Here is a 15,183-nt window from a genome sequence, read left to right on the forward strand (position 1 = left end):
TATTAGTGACTGCCACTCTCTCAAGCAGCTGACCAACTTTGAATAGCTACACAGGAGCATTGCTCGGCTCAGCTCCCGGGCCAGCCTGTGGGAGCCTCTCCACCTCTGTGTTCGGAGAAGCAGAAACTGAATCTGGCCTTCCAGGTCCCCAGGGCTCCTTTCCACAGGTGTCTTCTCTAGCGTCACCTTCAGCCCCTCACGCACACCCAGAGCCTTGCTGCCTTCTAGCCCATCAAATCAAACAGGACAGGCTACTCTCCTCAGATCAACCCATGGGTTAATGCTCAAGTAGTGCACTTTCATTTTTCTAGTTGTGGACAAAATAAATGTATCACCGATCATGGGAAATTTTGGTTGAGAGCGATTTTGTCCAAGAGAAGGGAGTCCACTGTCTGCACCCAGAGCTCAGTTTAGCCAAGCATCCACTCCTCGGCTCCCAAGCTTCCTCTGTACCTCCTCTGCCATTTCCCCACCCTGTCTCTGCTGAGCTTTAAGACTGCGAACCCAATCAGCTACCTGATATTGCCCTCTGAACCACATGCTACAAGATTCACAAATAAACATTCCATCTTCCCCCACAGAACTCTCTCTTCCCTCACTGTCTTAGTTCTTATATGACATCATTAATCTTCCAGGTACATGAACCTGAAATGTCATTTTGGTCTTATCAATGTCATTCTCCTCTACATTTCTGCACTGAACATGTAATAGGTGCCAGACACCATGCTAGATGTTAAAGGAGAAGAATAAATTGACAAGTTATGAGATAGGCCTCCAACAAGCTAGACAGAGAAATAAGATACATCATAAATGAACATGAGCTAAGGCAGTACTAGGCCACAAGAGCAGTTCAGGATATGATGGTGTGGGTCTTGCAGGATCCACCACTTCCTGACTCAGGTCACCAGCTTATCCAGGCTTCATCTCCTCACATTTGCCTAATTCTGATTGCTGCTCCTCAGTAACCTTTGACTGAAGCCACTTCCTGACAACCCAACCCTGGTTAATCATAAAACACTGTTTGCCCTATCTATCTATTTATCTATCTATCATCTATAGAAACTATCTATATATCTATTTATCTATCTATAGATAAATACAGTTAGATATATGGAAACAAGGAATCTATGTTCCTATTTACCTATCTTCTACCTATCTAGGCTGATCCACCTAAGAAAACAGATGATAGATAGATAGATAGATAGATAGATAGATAGATAGATAGATAGGTTCATTCTTTCAAATAGCCCATTGTTCCCCATGACCTGCAAAGATCTTTAGGGAAGACTCAAGATCCTCAAATGGTGAGTGCCATTGTGAGCTCTGATCTCACTGTATAAGTTTTAGCTCTTGCTTTGCCTGACTAGCCCTGACCAGGACACATCATCAGATGTCTCATCTCTACCTCTCTGATTACCACCAGGCCCTATCTTTCCAAGCTTCTCAACCACCCTCTTGTGGCATTACTTGTGGTTGCCGTATACATGTTACAAGCAGGCAAAGACACTACCATGTGGGATGTGTTCTCTCACAGGAGGTGGTGGCTACCAGGAGCCTAGAGGAGGGTCACCTGGCTCTAATTCAGGAGTCTCAGGGGAAGACACCTAGGCCAGGGGTTGAGAAATAGAATTATACTACTATAAGATTCTTATCCTTTATGTTAAGTGGTATAATATCACTTGAAGTTAGTGATATAATTATAACTAAAATCACAATTAGAAAATGTGACATGATGATACACTTAAATTCAACCATATCACTAATCAAGTTAAATATCAATGATCTAAACATATCAATTAAAAGACAGATTATTAGATTGGATAAAAAAGCAAGACCCAACTATAAGCTATTTGCAAGAAATGCACTTTAAATATAAAGACACAAAAAGGTTAAAAGTAAAAGGATGATAAAAATATACCACACTAACAGAAAGCTGGAATTGCTACATTAAGATCCAATTAGTTTTCAGAGCAAGAATATTACTATGGATAGGGAAGGGTACTTCATAATGATAAAGGTGTTAATTCTTCAAGAGGACATAATAACCCTAAATGTTTATGTACCCTAGTAACAAAATTTTGAAATATGTAAAGCAAAAAATCATAGAATTGCAAAGATAAATAGACAAATCCACAGCCTTAGTCAGAGATTTCTATATCCACCTCTCAATAATTGATAGACAAGTGGGCAGAAAATCAGCAAGAATATGAATGACCTGAATAACATTATCAGTCAACTTGACCTAATTGTTCATATTGACATAACTCCAACCAAAAACAGCAGAATACATATTCTTTTCTAGTGCAAATAGAATATTTATGAGACTAGGCCACATTCTACCATAAAACAGGTTTTAATCAATTCAAAAGGATTCAAGTTTTACAAAATATATTCTCTGACCACTGTGAAATTAAATTTGGTAACTGCAAAAATCCCCAAATTTGGTGTAGGTAAATACATCTAAAATATCCAAGGATCAAAGAAGAAATCAAAATGGAAATCAGAAAGTAATTTGAATTGAAGGGAAGTAGAACAAAACATATCAAAATTGGTGGAAGACCACTACTTAGAAGGAAATTTAGAGCACTAAATACCTATACTAGAAAATAAGATATATATAAATGAATAACCTCAACCCTCGCATGAAGAAGCTAGTAAAAGAAGAATAAATAAATAAATCCAAAGTAAGCAGGAGAAAATAAATAATAAATATCAGAGTATAAATCATTAAAAGAGAAAAAATGTAGAAAAAATCTATATAATCAAAAGCTGGTTGAGATCAGTAACATTGATAAACCTCTAGACAGACTAATCAGAAAAAAACTTAAGACATAAATCCAATATCAGGAATGAGAGAGGTTCCTTTACCAAAAATTCTATAGCCATTATGTAAGCCTCCCAGACTTCAGACAATACTACAAAGCTACAGTAATCAAAACAGCATGATATTGGCACAAAAACAGACATATAGATCAATGGAACAGAATAGAGAGCCCAGAAATAAGCCCAAACACCTATTGTCAGTTAATCTACAGCAAAAGAGGCAAGAATATACAATGGAGAAAAGACAGTCTCTTCAGCAAGTGGTGTTGGGAAAGATGGACATCCTCATGTAAATCAATGAAATTAGAACACTCCTTCACACCATACACAGAAATACACTCAAAATGGTTTAAAGACCTAAATATAAGACATGACACCATAAACTGCTAGAAGAGAACATAGGTAAAACTTCTTGGACATAAATCATAGCAATATTTTCTTAAATCAGTTTACCAAGGAAAAGAAATAAAAGCAAAGATAAACAAATGGGACCTAACCAAACATAAAAGCTTTTGCACAGCAAAGGAAACTATCAACAAAATGAAAGACAACCTACAGAATGGGGGAAAATATTTGCAAATGATGCAACTGACAAGAGATATTAATCCAAAATATACAAACAGCTCATACAACCCAATATCAAACAAGCCAATCAAAAAATTGGCAGAAGTACCGCAGGCTTGCCCCGCACTTCGTACCCCTCCCTCCGCCTGGCCTGAGTGAGCCAGAGCCCCTGAATCAATGGCTTCTTTAACCACATCCTGTCTGAGTGAAGAACAGACGCCCTCCGGCAACCTACACGCCGAGGCGGGGCCAAATCCAACGCTGAACCCCAGGAGCTGTGCGAACAAAGAAGAGAAAGGGAAATCTCTCCCAGCAGCCTCAGGAGCAGTGGATTAAATCTCCACAATCAACTTGATGTACCCTGAATCTGTGGAATACATGAATAGACAACGAATCATCCCAAATTGAGAGAGTGGACTTTGAGAGCAAGATTTATTACTTTTTCCCCTTTCCCCTTTTTGTGAGTGTGTATGTGTATGTTTCTGTGTGAGATTTTGTCTGTATAGCTTTGCTTCCACCATTTGTCCTAGGGTTCTATCCATCCGTTTTCTTTCTTTTTCTTTTTTACTTAAAAAAATTTTATTTTCTTAATAATTATGTTTTTATTTTAATAACTTTATTTTATTTTACCTTCCTATATTTTATTTTCTTTTATCCTTTTTCATTATTTCTTTCTACTTTTTCTCCCTTTTATTCTGAGCCGTGTGAATGACAGGCTCTTGGTGCGACAGCCAGGAGTCAGTGCTGTGCCTCTGAGGTGGGAGAGCCAACTTCAGGACACTGGTGCACAAGAGACCTCCCAGCTCCACGTAATATCAAACAGTGAAAATCTCCCAGAGATCTCCATCTCAACACAAACACCCAGCTTCACTCAATGACCAGCAAGCTACACTGTGAGACACCCTATGCCAAACAACTAGCAAGACAGGAACACAACCCCACCCATTAGCAGAGAGGCTGCCTAAAATCATAATAAGCCCACAGACATGCCAAAACACACCACCAGACGTGGACCTGCCCACCAGAAAGACAAGATCCAGCCTCAGCACCAGAACATAGGCACTAGTCCCCTCCACCAGGAAGCCTACACAACCAACTGAACAAACTTTAGCCACTGGGGACAGACACCAAAAACAATGGGAACTACGAATCTGCAGCCTGCAAAAAGGAGACCCCAAATGCAGTAAGATAAGCAAAATGAGAAGACAGAAAAACACACAGCAGATGAAGGAACAAGATAAAAACCCACCAGACCTAACAAATGAAGAGGAAATAGGCAGTCTACCTGAAAAAGAATTCAGAATAATGATAGTAAAGATGACCCAAAATATTGGAAATAGAATAGACAACATGCAAGAAACATTTAACAAGGACCTAGAAGAACTAAAGATGAAACAAGCAATGAGGAACAACACAATAAATGAAATGAAAAATACTCTAGATGGGATCAATAGCAGAATAACTGAGGCAGAAGAATGGATAAGTGACCTGGAAGATAAAATGGTGGAAATAACTACTGCAGAGCAGAATAAAGAAAAAAGAATGAAAAGAACTGAGGACAGTCTCAGAGACCTCTGGGACAACATTAAATGCACCAACATTCGAATTATAGGGGTTGCAGAAGAAGAAGAGAAAAAGAAAGGGACTGAGAAAATATTTGAAGAGATTATAGTTGAAAACTTCCCTAATATGGGAAAGGAAATAGTTAATCAAGTCCAGGAAGCAAAGAGAGTTCCATACAGGATAAATCCAAGGAGAAACATGCCAAGACACATATTAATCAAACTGTCAAAAATTAAATACAAAGAAAACATATTAAAAGCAGCAAGGGAAAAACAACAAATAACACACAAGGGAATCCCCATAAGGTTAACAGCTGACCTTTCAGCAAAAACTCTTCAAGCCAGAAGAGACTGGAAGGACATATTTAAAGTGATGAAGGAGAAAAACCTACCACCAAGATTACTCTACCCAGCAAGCATCTCATTCAGATTTGATGGAGAAATTAAAACCTTTAGAGATAAGCTAAAGCTGAGAGAGTTCAGCACCACCAAACCATCTTTACAACAAATGCTAAAGGATCTTCTCTAGGCAAGAAACACAAGAGAAGGAAAAGACCTATAATAACAAACCCAAAACAATTAAGAAAATGGGAATAGGAACATACATATTGATAATTACCTTATATGCAAATGGATTAAATGCTTCCACCAAAAGACACAGATTGGCTGAATGGATACAAAAACAAGACCCATATATTTGCTGTCTACAAGAGACCCACTTCAGACCTAGAGACACATACAGACTGAAAGTGAGGGCATGGAAAAAGATATTCCATGCAAATGGAAACCAAAAGAAAGCTGGAGTAGTAATACTTATATCAGACAAAATAGACTTTAAAATAACGACTATTAGAAGAGACAACGAAGGACACTATATAATGATCAACGGATCAATCCAAGAAGAAGATATAACAATTGTAAATATTTACGCACCCAAGATAGGAGCACCTCAATACATAAGGCAAGTACTAACAGCCATAAAAGGGGAAATCGACAGTAACACATTCGTAGTACGGGACTTTACCACCCCACTTTCACCAATGGACAGATCATCCAAAATGAAAATAAATAAGGAAACACAGCTTTAAATGATACATTAAACAAGATGGTCTTAATTGATATTTATAGGACACTCCATCCAAAAACAACAAAGTACACATTTTTCTCAAGTGCTCATGGAACATTCTCCAGGATAGATCATATCTTGGGTCACAGATCAAGCCTTGGTAAATTCAAGAAAACTGAAATTGTATCAAGTATCTTTTCCAACCACAACGCTATAAGACTAGATATCAATTACAGGAAAAAATCTGTAAAAAATACAAACACATGGAGGGCAAACAATACACTACTTGATAACAAAGTAATCACTGAAGAAATCAAAGAGGAAATCAAAAAATACCTAGAAACAAATGACAACGAAAACACGATGACCCAAAACCTATGGGATACAGCAAAAGCAGTTCTAAGAGGGAAGTTTATAGCAATACCATCCTACCTTAAGAAACAGGAAACATCTCGAATAAACACCCTAACCTTGCACCTAAAGCAATTAGAGAAAGAAGAACAAAAAAAAAAACCCCCAAAGTTAGCAGAAGGAAAGAAATCATAAAGATCAGATCAGAAACAAATGAAAAATAAATGAAGGAAATGATAGCAAAAATCAATAAAACTAAAAGCTGGTTCTTTGAGTAGATAAACAAAATTGATAAGCCATTAGCCAGACTCATCAAGAAAAAAAGGGAGAAGACTCAAATCAATAGAATTAGAAATGAAAAAGGAGAAGTAACAACAGACACTGCAGAAATACAAAAGATCATGAGAGATTACTACAAGCAACTCTATGCCAATAAAATGGACAACCTGGAAGAAATGCACAAATTCTTAGAAAAGCACAACCTGCCAAGACTGAATCAGTAAGAAATAGAAAATATGAACGGACCAATCACAAGCACTGAAATTGAAACTGTGATTAAAAATTTTCCAACAGGGGCTTCCCTGGTAGCGCAGTGGTTGCGAGTCCGCCTGCTGAGGCAGGGGGCGTGGGTTCATGTCCCGGTCTGGGAGGATCACACGTGCTGTGGAGGGGCTGTGCCCGTGAGCCATGGCCGCTTGGCCTGCGCATCTGGAGCCTGTGTCTGCCACGGGAGAGGCCACAGCAGTGAGAGGCCCACGTACCAGAAAAAAAAAAAAAACGTCCAACAAACAAAAGCCAAGGACTTGATGGCTTCACAGGTGAATTCTATCAAACATTTAGAGAAGAGCTAACACCTATCCTTCTCAACTCTTCCAAAATATAGCAAAGGGAGGAACACTCCCAAACTCGTTCTACGAGGCCACCATTACCCTGATACCAAAACCAGACAAGGATGTCACAAAGAAAGAAAACTACAGGCCAATATCACTGATGAACAAAGATGCAAAAATCCTCAAAAAATACTAGCATACAGAATCCAACAACACACTAAAAGGATCATACACCATGATCAAGTGGGGTTTATTCCAGGAATGCAAGGTTTCTTCAATATATGCGAATCAATCAATGTGATACCATATTAACAAATTGAAGGAGAGAAACAATATGGTCATCTCAATAGATGCAGGGAAAGCTTTTGACAGAATTAAACACCCATTTATGCTAAAAACCCTCCAGAAACTAGGCACAGAGGGAACTTTCCTCAACATAATAAAGGCCATATATGACAAACCCACAGCCAACATCATCCTCAATAGTGAAAAACTGAAAGCATTTCAACTAAGATCAGGAACAAGACAAGGTTGCCCACTCTCACCACTCTTATTCAACATAGTTTTGGAAGTTTTAGCCACAGCAATCAGAGAAGTAAAGGAAATAAAAGGAATCCAAGTTGGAAAAGAAGAAGTAAAGCTGTCACTGTTTGCAGATGACATGATACTATACATAGAGAATCCTACAGATGCTACCAGAAAACTACTAGAGCTAACCAATGAATTTGGTAAAGTAGCAGGATACAAAATTAATGCACAGAAATCTCTTGCATTCTTATACACTAATGATGAAAAATCTGAAAGTGAAATCAAGAAAACACTCCCATTTACCATTGCAACAAAAAGAATAAAATATCTAGGAATAAACCTACCTAAGGAGACCAAAGATCTGTATGCAGAAAATTATAAGACACTGATGAAAGAAATTAAAGATGATACAAATCGGTGGAGAGATATAACATGTTCTTGGATTGGAAGAATCAACATTGTGAAAATGACTCTACTACCCAAAGCAATCTACAGATTCAATGCAATCCCTATCAAACTACCACTGGCATTTTTCACAGAACTAGAACAAAAAATTTCACAATTTGTATGGAAACACAAAAGACCCCAAATGGCCAAAGCAATCTTGAGAATGAGAAATGGAGCTGGAGGAATCAGGCTCCCGGACTTCAGACTATACTACAAAGCTCCAGTAATCAAGACAGTATGGTACTGGCACAAAAACAGAAATATAGATCAGTGGAACAGGATAGAAAGCCCAGAGATAAACCCATGCACATATGGTCACCTTATCTTTGATAAAGGAGGCAGGAATGTACAGTGGAGAAATGACAGCCTCTTCAATAAGTGGTGCTGGGAAAACTGAACAGGTACATGTAAAAGTATGAAATTAGATCACTCCCTAACACCATATACAAAAATAAGCTCAAAATGGATTAAAGACCTAAATGTAAGGCCAGTAACTGTCAAACTCTTAGAGGAAAACATAGGCAGAACACTCTATGACATAAATCACAGCAAAATCCTTTTTGACCCACCTCCTAGAGAAATGGAAATAAAAAGAAAAATAAACAAATGGGACCTAATGAAACTTCAAAGCTTTTGCACAGCAAAGGAAACCATAAACAATACCAAAAGACAACCCTCAGTATGGGAGAAAATATCTGCAAATGAAGCAACTGACAAAGGATTCGTTTCCAAAATTTACAAGCAGCTCATGCAGCTCAATAACAAAAAAACAAACAACCCAATCCCAAAATGGGCAGAAGACCTAAGTAGACATTTCTCCAAAGAAGATATACAGACTGCCAACAAACACATGAAAGAATGCTCAACATCATTAATCATTAGATAAATGCAAATCAAAACTACAATGAGATATCTCACACCAGTCAGAATGGCCATCATCAAAAAATCTGGAAACAATAAATGCTGGAGAGGGTGTGGAGTAAAGGGAACACTCTTGCACTGCTGGTGGGAATGTGAATTGGTACAGCCATTATGGAGAACAATATGGAGGTTCCTTAAAAAACTACAAAGAGAACTACCATATGACCCAGCAATCCCACTACTGGGCATATGCCCTGAGAAAACCATAGTTCAAAAAGAGTCATGTACCAAACTGTTCATTGCAGCTCTATTTACAATAGCCAGGAGATGGAAACAACCTAAGTGTCCATCATCAGATGAATGGATAAAGAAAATTTGGCACATATATACAATGGAATATTACTCAGACATAAAAATAAATGAAATTTGGCTATTTATAATGAGGTGGATGGACCTAGCATCTGTCCTACTGAGTGAAGTAAGTCAGAAAGAGAAAGACAAATGCCGTATGCTAACACATATATATGGAATTTAAGAAAAAATATATGTCATGAAGAACCTAGGGGTAAGACAGGAACAAAGACACAGACCTACTAGAGAATGGACTTGAGGATATGGGGATGGGGAATGGTAAGCTGTGACAAAGTGAGAGAGTGGCATGGACATATATTCACTACCAAACATAAAATAGATAGCTAGTGGGAAGCCGCCGCATAGCACAGGGAGATCAGCTCGTTGCTTTGTGACCACCTAGAGGGGTGGGATAGGGAGGGTGGGAGGGGGGGAGACGCAAGAGGGAGGAGATATGGGAACATATGTATATGCATAACGGATTCACTTTGTTATAAAGCAGAAACTAACACACGATTGTAAAGAAATTATACTCCAATAATGATGTAAAAAAAAAATTGGCAGAAGACCTAAATAGGTATTTCTCCAAAGAAGGCACACAGATGGCCATTAGGCACATGAAATGATGCTCAGTATCACTAATTATTAGAGAAATGCAAATCAAAACAACAATGAGGTTCCACCTCACACCAGTCAGAATGGCCATCATTAAAATGTCTGCAAATAATAAATGCTGGAGAGGGTGTGGAGAAAAGGGAACCCTCCTATACTGTTGGTGGGAATGTAAATTGGTGCAGCCACTATGGAGAACATTATGGAGTTTCCTTGAAAAACCAAAAATTAGGTTACCATATGATCCAGCAATTCCACGCTTGGGCACATATCCAGAAAAGATGAAAATTCTAATTCAAAAAGATACATGCAGTCAAATGTTCACAGGAACACTCTTTCCAGTAACCAAGACATGGAAACAATCCAAGTGCCCATCAATAGATGATTGGTTGGAAGATGTGGTGTATATATACAATGGAATATTACTCAGCCATAAAAAGAATGAAATATTGCCATTAGCAGCAACATGCAACATGGACATAGAGGATATCATACTAAGTGAAGTAAGTCAGACAAAGAAAGACAAGTATTATAGGATATCACTTATACTTGGAATCTAAAAATTAACACAAATTAATCTATATACAAAACAGAAACAGACTCACAGACATAGAAAATAAACTTATGTTTAGCAAAGGGGAAAAGGAAAGGGAGGCATAAATTAGGAGGATGGGATTAATGGATACAAACTATGATGCATAAAACAGATAAGCAACAAGGATTTACAGTATAACACAGGGAACTATACTCAATATCTTATAATAACCTAATAGAAAATAATCTGAAAAAATATATATATATATAACTGAATTACTTTGTTGTATACCTAAAACTAACACAATATTGCAAATCAACTATACTTCAATTTTAAAAGTTCTATAGCCATTAAAAGGATAATGAAAAACTATTATGAACAGTTTTAGAATAATTCTTTCAACAATTGAGGTACGATGGAGAAATTCCTTTAAAGACATAAACCACAAGTGAGCACTCAAGAAGAAATAGATAACCTTAATAGCTAGCCCTATATCTATTAAGTAATTTGAATATGTAGTTAAAAACTAGAAGGAAGGAAAGAAAGGAAGGGAGGGAGGGAGGAAGGGAGGTCCAAGCCTTTAAATATCCTGGCAAACATTTAAGGAAAAAAGTAGTAGCAATTTTACACCACCTCTTCCCAAAAACTGAAGAGGAGGGTATACTTCTATATTCATCCTTCGAGGACAGCAAAAGCAGACATTTCAAGAGAAGACACTACACACCAATATCCCTATTGTACAAAGATATAAAAATTCTATATAAAATATTAGGAAGAAGCAGCATGAGTTGATATTTGGTGACCAGAGGGGCAGACTCTGGTTATTATTTGTGCTTTTCAACAAATAAGTCGTTCTCTCCCATTCTGATCACTTGGCAGGCTGACTCATCCTGGCCCCTGAAACTGGTGACAGGATGAAAACTGAGGCCTGGTGACACTCAGGATGAGCTGTGTCATTCAGTGGTAGAGTGGAACATGTGGTTCTCTCAGTCTGATGACCAGCAGCTCAGGGCTCTGAGAACTATTGACCAGGAAGGCACTGCCAGCCCACAGTGGGCATGAGGCCAAAGTGAGGAAGAGTCACTGAGATTTCAGTGTTACTTTTTACTGCAGCATAATCAAGCATCTGACAGATGCTCTCTGCACACCAAAGACCTGCTGAACCCAAATCTCTGGGGTAGGGCTTAGTAATCTGTAGTTATACCAAGCACCCCAAAATTGGAGACCCCTGTACCCAACAGTGGCTCAGAGTGATTGCTCTGGCTCTGCACAGCTCGCCATGCGCTGATTTACAGCCTGTCTTGGCATTGCCATAGGGTTTCAGCATTAACCATGTCCCAACCATCCCCTCCCCCTTCCCTCAAAGTTTTCCTGAGCTCCTTTCTCTGGAAGAGTGGAGGAGTTAATTACACAGATTTGTTTCTATACTTCCAAATCAGTATATCTAAATTAATCTCATGATAAGACTCTCCAGAAGAGCTTATACACAGCATAGATTTCCTGGGGGTGGGCCTGGTAACCTGTATATATAACAGTTGTTCGCGAGTCATTCTGATCACCAGGGCGGTTGAGGGATGTTGGGGAGAGGTGCAGCTGTGCCCACACAAGCTTCTAGAGACAGATTAGCCATTGTAATTGATTATAGTCTCCTTAGCTATCCATTGGTATGATCCTTTCCATTAGAAAACTAAACCTAAATATTGTTACCACACTTACATATACTAGTTGATGATAAAACATTTTGAACACCTCTAACTTGTTGCTATGGGTTGAATAGTGTCCCCCCAAAGTTCATGTGTTGAAGTCCTAACCCCCAGTACATCAGAACGTGGCCTTATTTGAAAATAGGGTCATTGCAGATATAATTAGCTAAGGTGAGGTCATTAGAATGGCCCCAAATCCAAGATGACTGGTGTGCTTACAAATGGAGAAATGTGTACACAGACACACACAGCGAGAATGCCATATGAACATGAATACAGCCATCTAAAAGCTAAGGAGACAGGGCTGGAACAGATCCTTCCTCACAGCCAACCAATCCATGATTTTGGACTTCCAGCCTCCAGAACTATGAGGTAATAAGCCACAATACGTGGCTTATTAAGCCACCTTAACTTCTATGGAAATAAACCGTCTTTTGTTTAAGCCACCCAGTCTGTGGTACTTTGTTGTAGCAGCCCTAGCAAATTAATACACTGGTCAGTGAGAAACATGGCTCAAGGTACCTCATTGCAAGAAATATCTATTTTAAAATAAAAAGCAAACGTTGATTAAAATTTTCTTCAAAACAAAGAAGTAATGGAATCATTTGTAGTGGTCCCCTATGTTACAAAGGCAACCTGCACAGTGTCTTGCACAGGGCCTGGCCAAGAAGAGGCTGGCTGTTTCCCAAATAGTCTATTGCTTCTAATCTATCCTGACTAGTAATGCTCTCAATAAAACATCTACTAAAAATTTTAAGTAAGGAAAATGCAAAACCATAAGATGGCCATGAGCCCTATTCTTCCTGGTCACTGCCTCACCAATATGATCTTTTTTTTTTTTTTTTTTGCGGTACGCGGGCCTCTCAGTGTCGCGCCTCCCCCGCCGCGTAGCACAGGGTCCGGACGCGCAGGCTCAGCGGCCATGGCTCACGGGCCTAGCCACTCCGTGGCACGTGGGATCTTCCCAGACCGGGGCACGAACCCGCGTCCCCTGCATTCGCAGGCGGACTCTCAACCACTGCGCCACCAGGGAAGCCCACCAATATGATCTTGATTGACACAGTATTATATCCCCTGTGCTGGATTATGCTGCCATTTTTGTAATCACATTTAGTTTCAAACTACAACATATTAGTACAGTCTATATGCTATGCTATTTGTATTGTATACACGTGGTTTAATGTTGTCATGACATGCAAATTGTATACAGTGGACATTGCTTCCCACATTTCACTCTATAGAAAACTAAAGAGGCACAGCTCATGGATTTAAAGCCCCTGAAAGCACACTGCGTACCAGGAGGCAGACAGGGACATGCTAGTGTGCAGCATCCCAACGGACTTATGCTTCCCTGATATTTAACAGGTGACTAACCTCTTAAATTTTCGTGGCAACTTCCCCCAGAAAAAATAGTATCTTGGCAGTAAACTCTGGGGCTATATGAGGAGGTACTTCCACTCACCAACAATCTCACTGGGTTCCTTGTTATACAGCTTTTTGTTCCAGTAAAGTAGTCTGAGGAGTGGAAAGGAGAACAAGAGAACGAAGCAAATCCCAGCAAACATGTGTGCGGTGAACCCAGCGAAGTCCAGACCCTAGAAACAGGAAAAGAGAAGTGAAACCACAGACTGGCCTTCCCGCAGCACAGGTGCAGCCCCATGGCAGGGTCCAGGGTGGGCTGAACTCGAGGGCTGTGGAACGTAGCACAAAGCCCACAGAACAGGTACTCTTCACCATGATTTTGAAAACATTCAGGATTTGTTTCTTTCACATTGAAAAACCAATTATTACCTGAATGACAAGCAAACTTGGGAGGAAACAAAAACAGGTCATCACATCTAATCCCAACCTTAGCTGTGTCTACTTCACCACGGGACTAACTATCCCCCAGGATTCAGTGAAACAGGACTGAGGGGGACAAAACATACAACTATCACTACCATAGAGAAAATAGATAACCAGCAAGAACCTACTGTTATAGCACAGGGAACTATACTCAATATAGTTTTGTAATAACCTATAAGGGAAAAGAATCTGAAAAAAATAGATATATATGTAAGTATAACTGAATCACTTTGCTGTACACCTGAAACTAACACAACGTTGTAAATGAACTATGCTTCAATTTAAAAAAAAAAAAAAAAGACTATGGAGCAACATTCTCCCATTTGAAGGTAAATTGGCTTTTAAAAATATTTCACTTAAGTCACTGCCATCAGTTTGAAAGAGCACTGTCATGCCTGGAAAGCACTGTCCTCCACATATTACCCAGTGGCCATCAGGACTGAAGCCCCCCAGGGTGTCCCAACCAGCTCCAAGGGTCCTAGGCAGGAGCCCTCTCCTTCCCTTCACACTTCCTTTGCCTGTCTGTGGGCTATTTTCCACGGTCAGCCGCTGAGAACATCTTTGTTGTTGGATGAAATCCCTGCTAGGTTAATTTGTTAGGGAATATGTCATCAACAATACTAGTCAGTTTTTTCCTTTTGTTTATACTGTGCTTAAACCTTCAGCAAATACATGCCCTCTGAGCACCTCGCAGGACAGATGAGGCTGCTGTCCCCACGAAGCAGGCTGTGAGAATCAGCTTCTTACTGGCAAGAACTCCAGGTCTTTTTCTGTAGTGTTCATGGACTACTGATGCCACAAAAAGGGGTCAGAGGCACAATGACAAAGCATTGGGGGTGACCCCCAGGCAGGAGAGACCATGGGGGTAGGGAGAGTAGGTCCAGGGGTCATTAGTGACCATCTTGAGAGACCATGCCCAAGGCAGCAGTCAAGAAGACCACCTTCTAAAGGCCTGAGCTGGAAGGAGTGATTTCAATTATATTAGTTGTTGTTTATTAAAATTTAGTTATTTGTCCCCGTCATTTCTGGAAAAGGCCTGAAACCACTTATAACATTGCTAAACATACGGCACAACTTAGAAGCCATTATCAGTAAGTTTGTATCA

The 15,183-nt window shown here is 39.4% G+C and overlaps 1 protein-coding gene across 1 annotated transcript in view; it reads right to left on the reverse strand.

Moving 5' to 3' along the window:
• OCA2 (OCA2 melanosomal transmembrane protein) overlaps positions 1-15,183 on the reverse strand; it is a 234,574-nt gene that overhangs the window by 109,052 nt on the left and 110,339 nt on the right. The window contains exon 14 of the mRNA XM_060015744.1: positions 13,696-13,828. Within this exon, the coding sequence (XP_059871727.1) occupies positions 13,696-13,828 (133 nt within the window). The remainder of the gene's footprint in view (positions 1-13,695; positions 13,829-15,183) is intronic.

This window comes from Delphinus delphis, chromosome 7, assembly GCF_949987515.2.
Source record: "Delphinus delphis chromosome 7, mDelDel1.2, whole genome shotgun sequence".
In the NCBI taxonomy this organism is placed as follows: domain Eukaryota; kingdom Metazoa; phylum Chordata; class Mammalia; order Artiodactyla; family Delphinidae; genus Delphinus; species Delphinus delphis.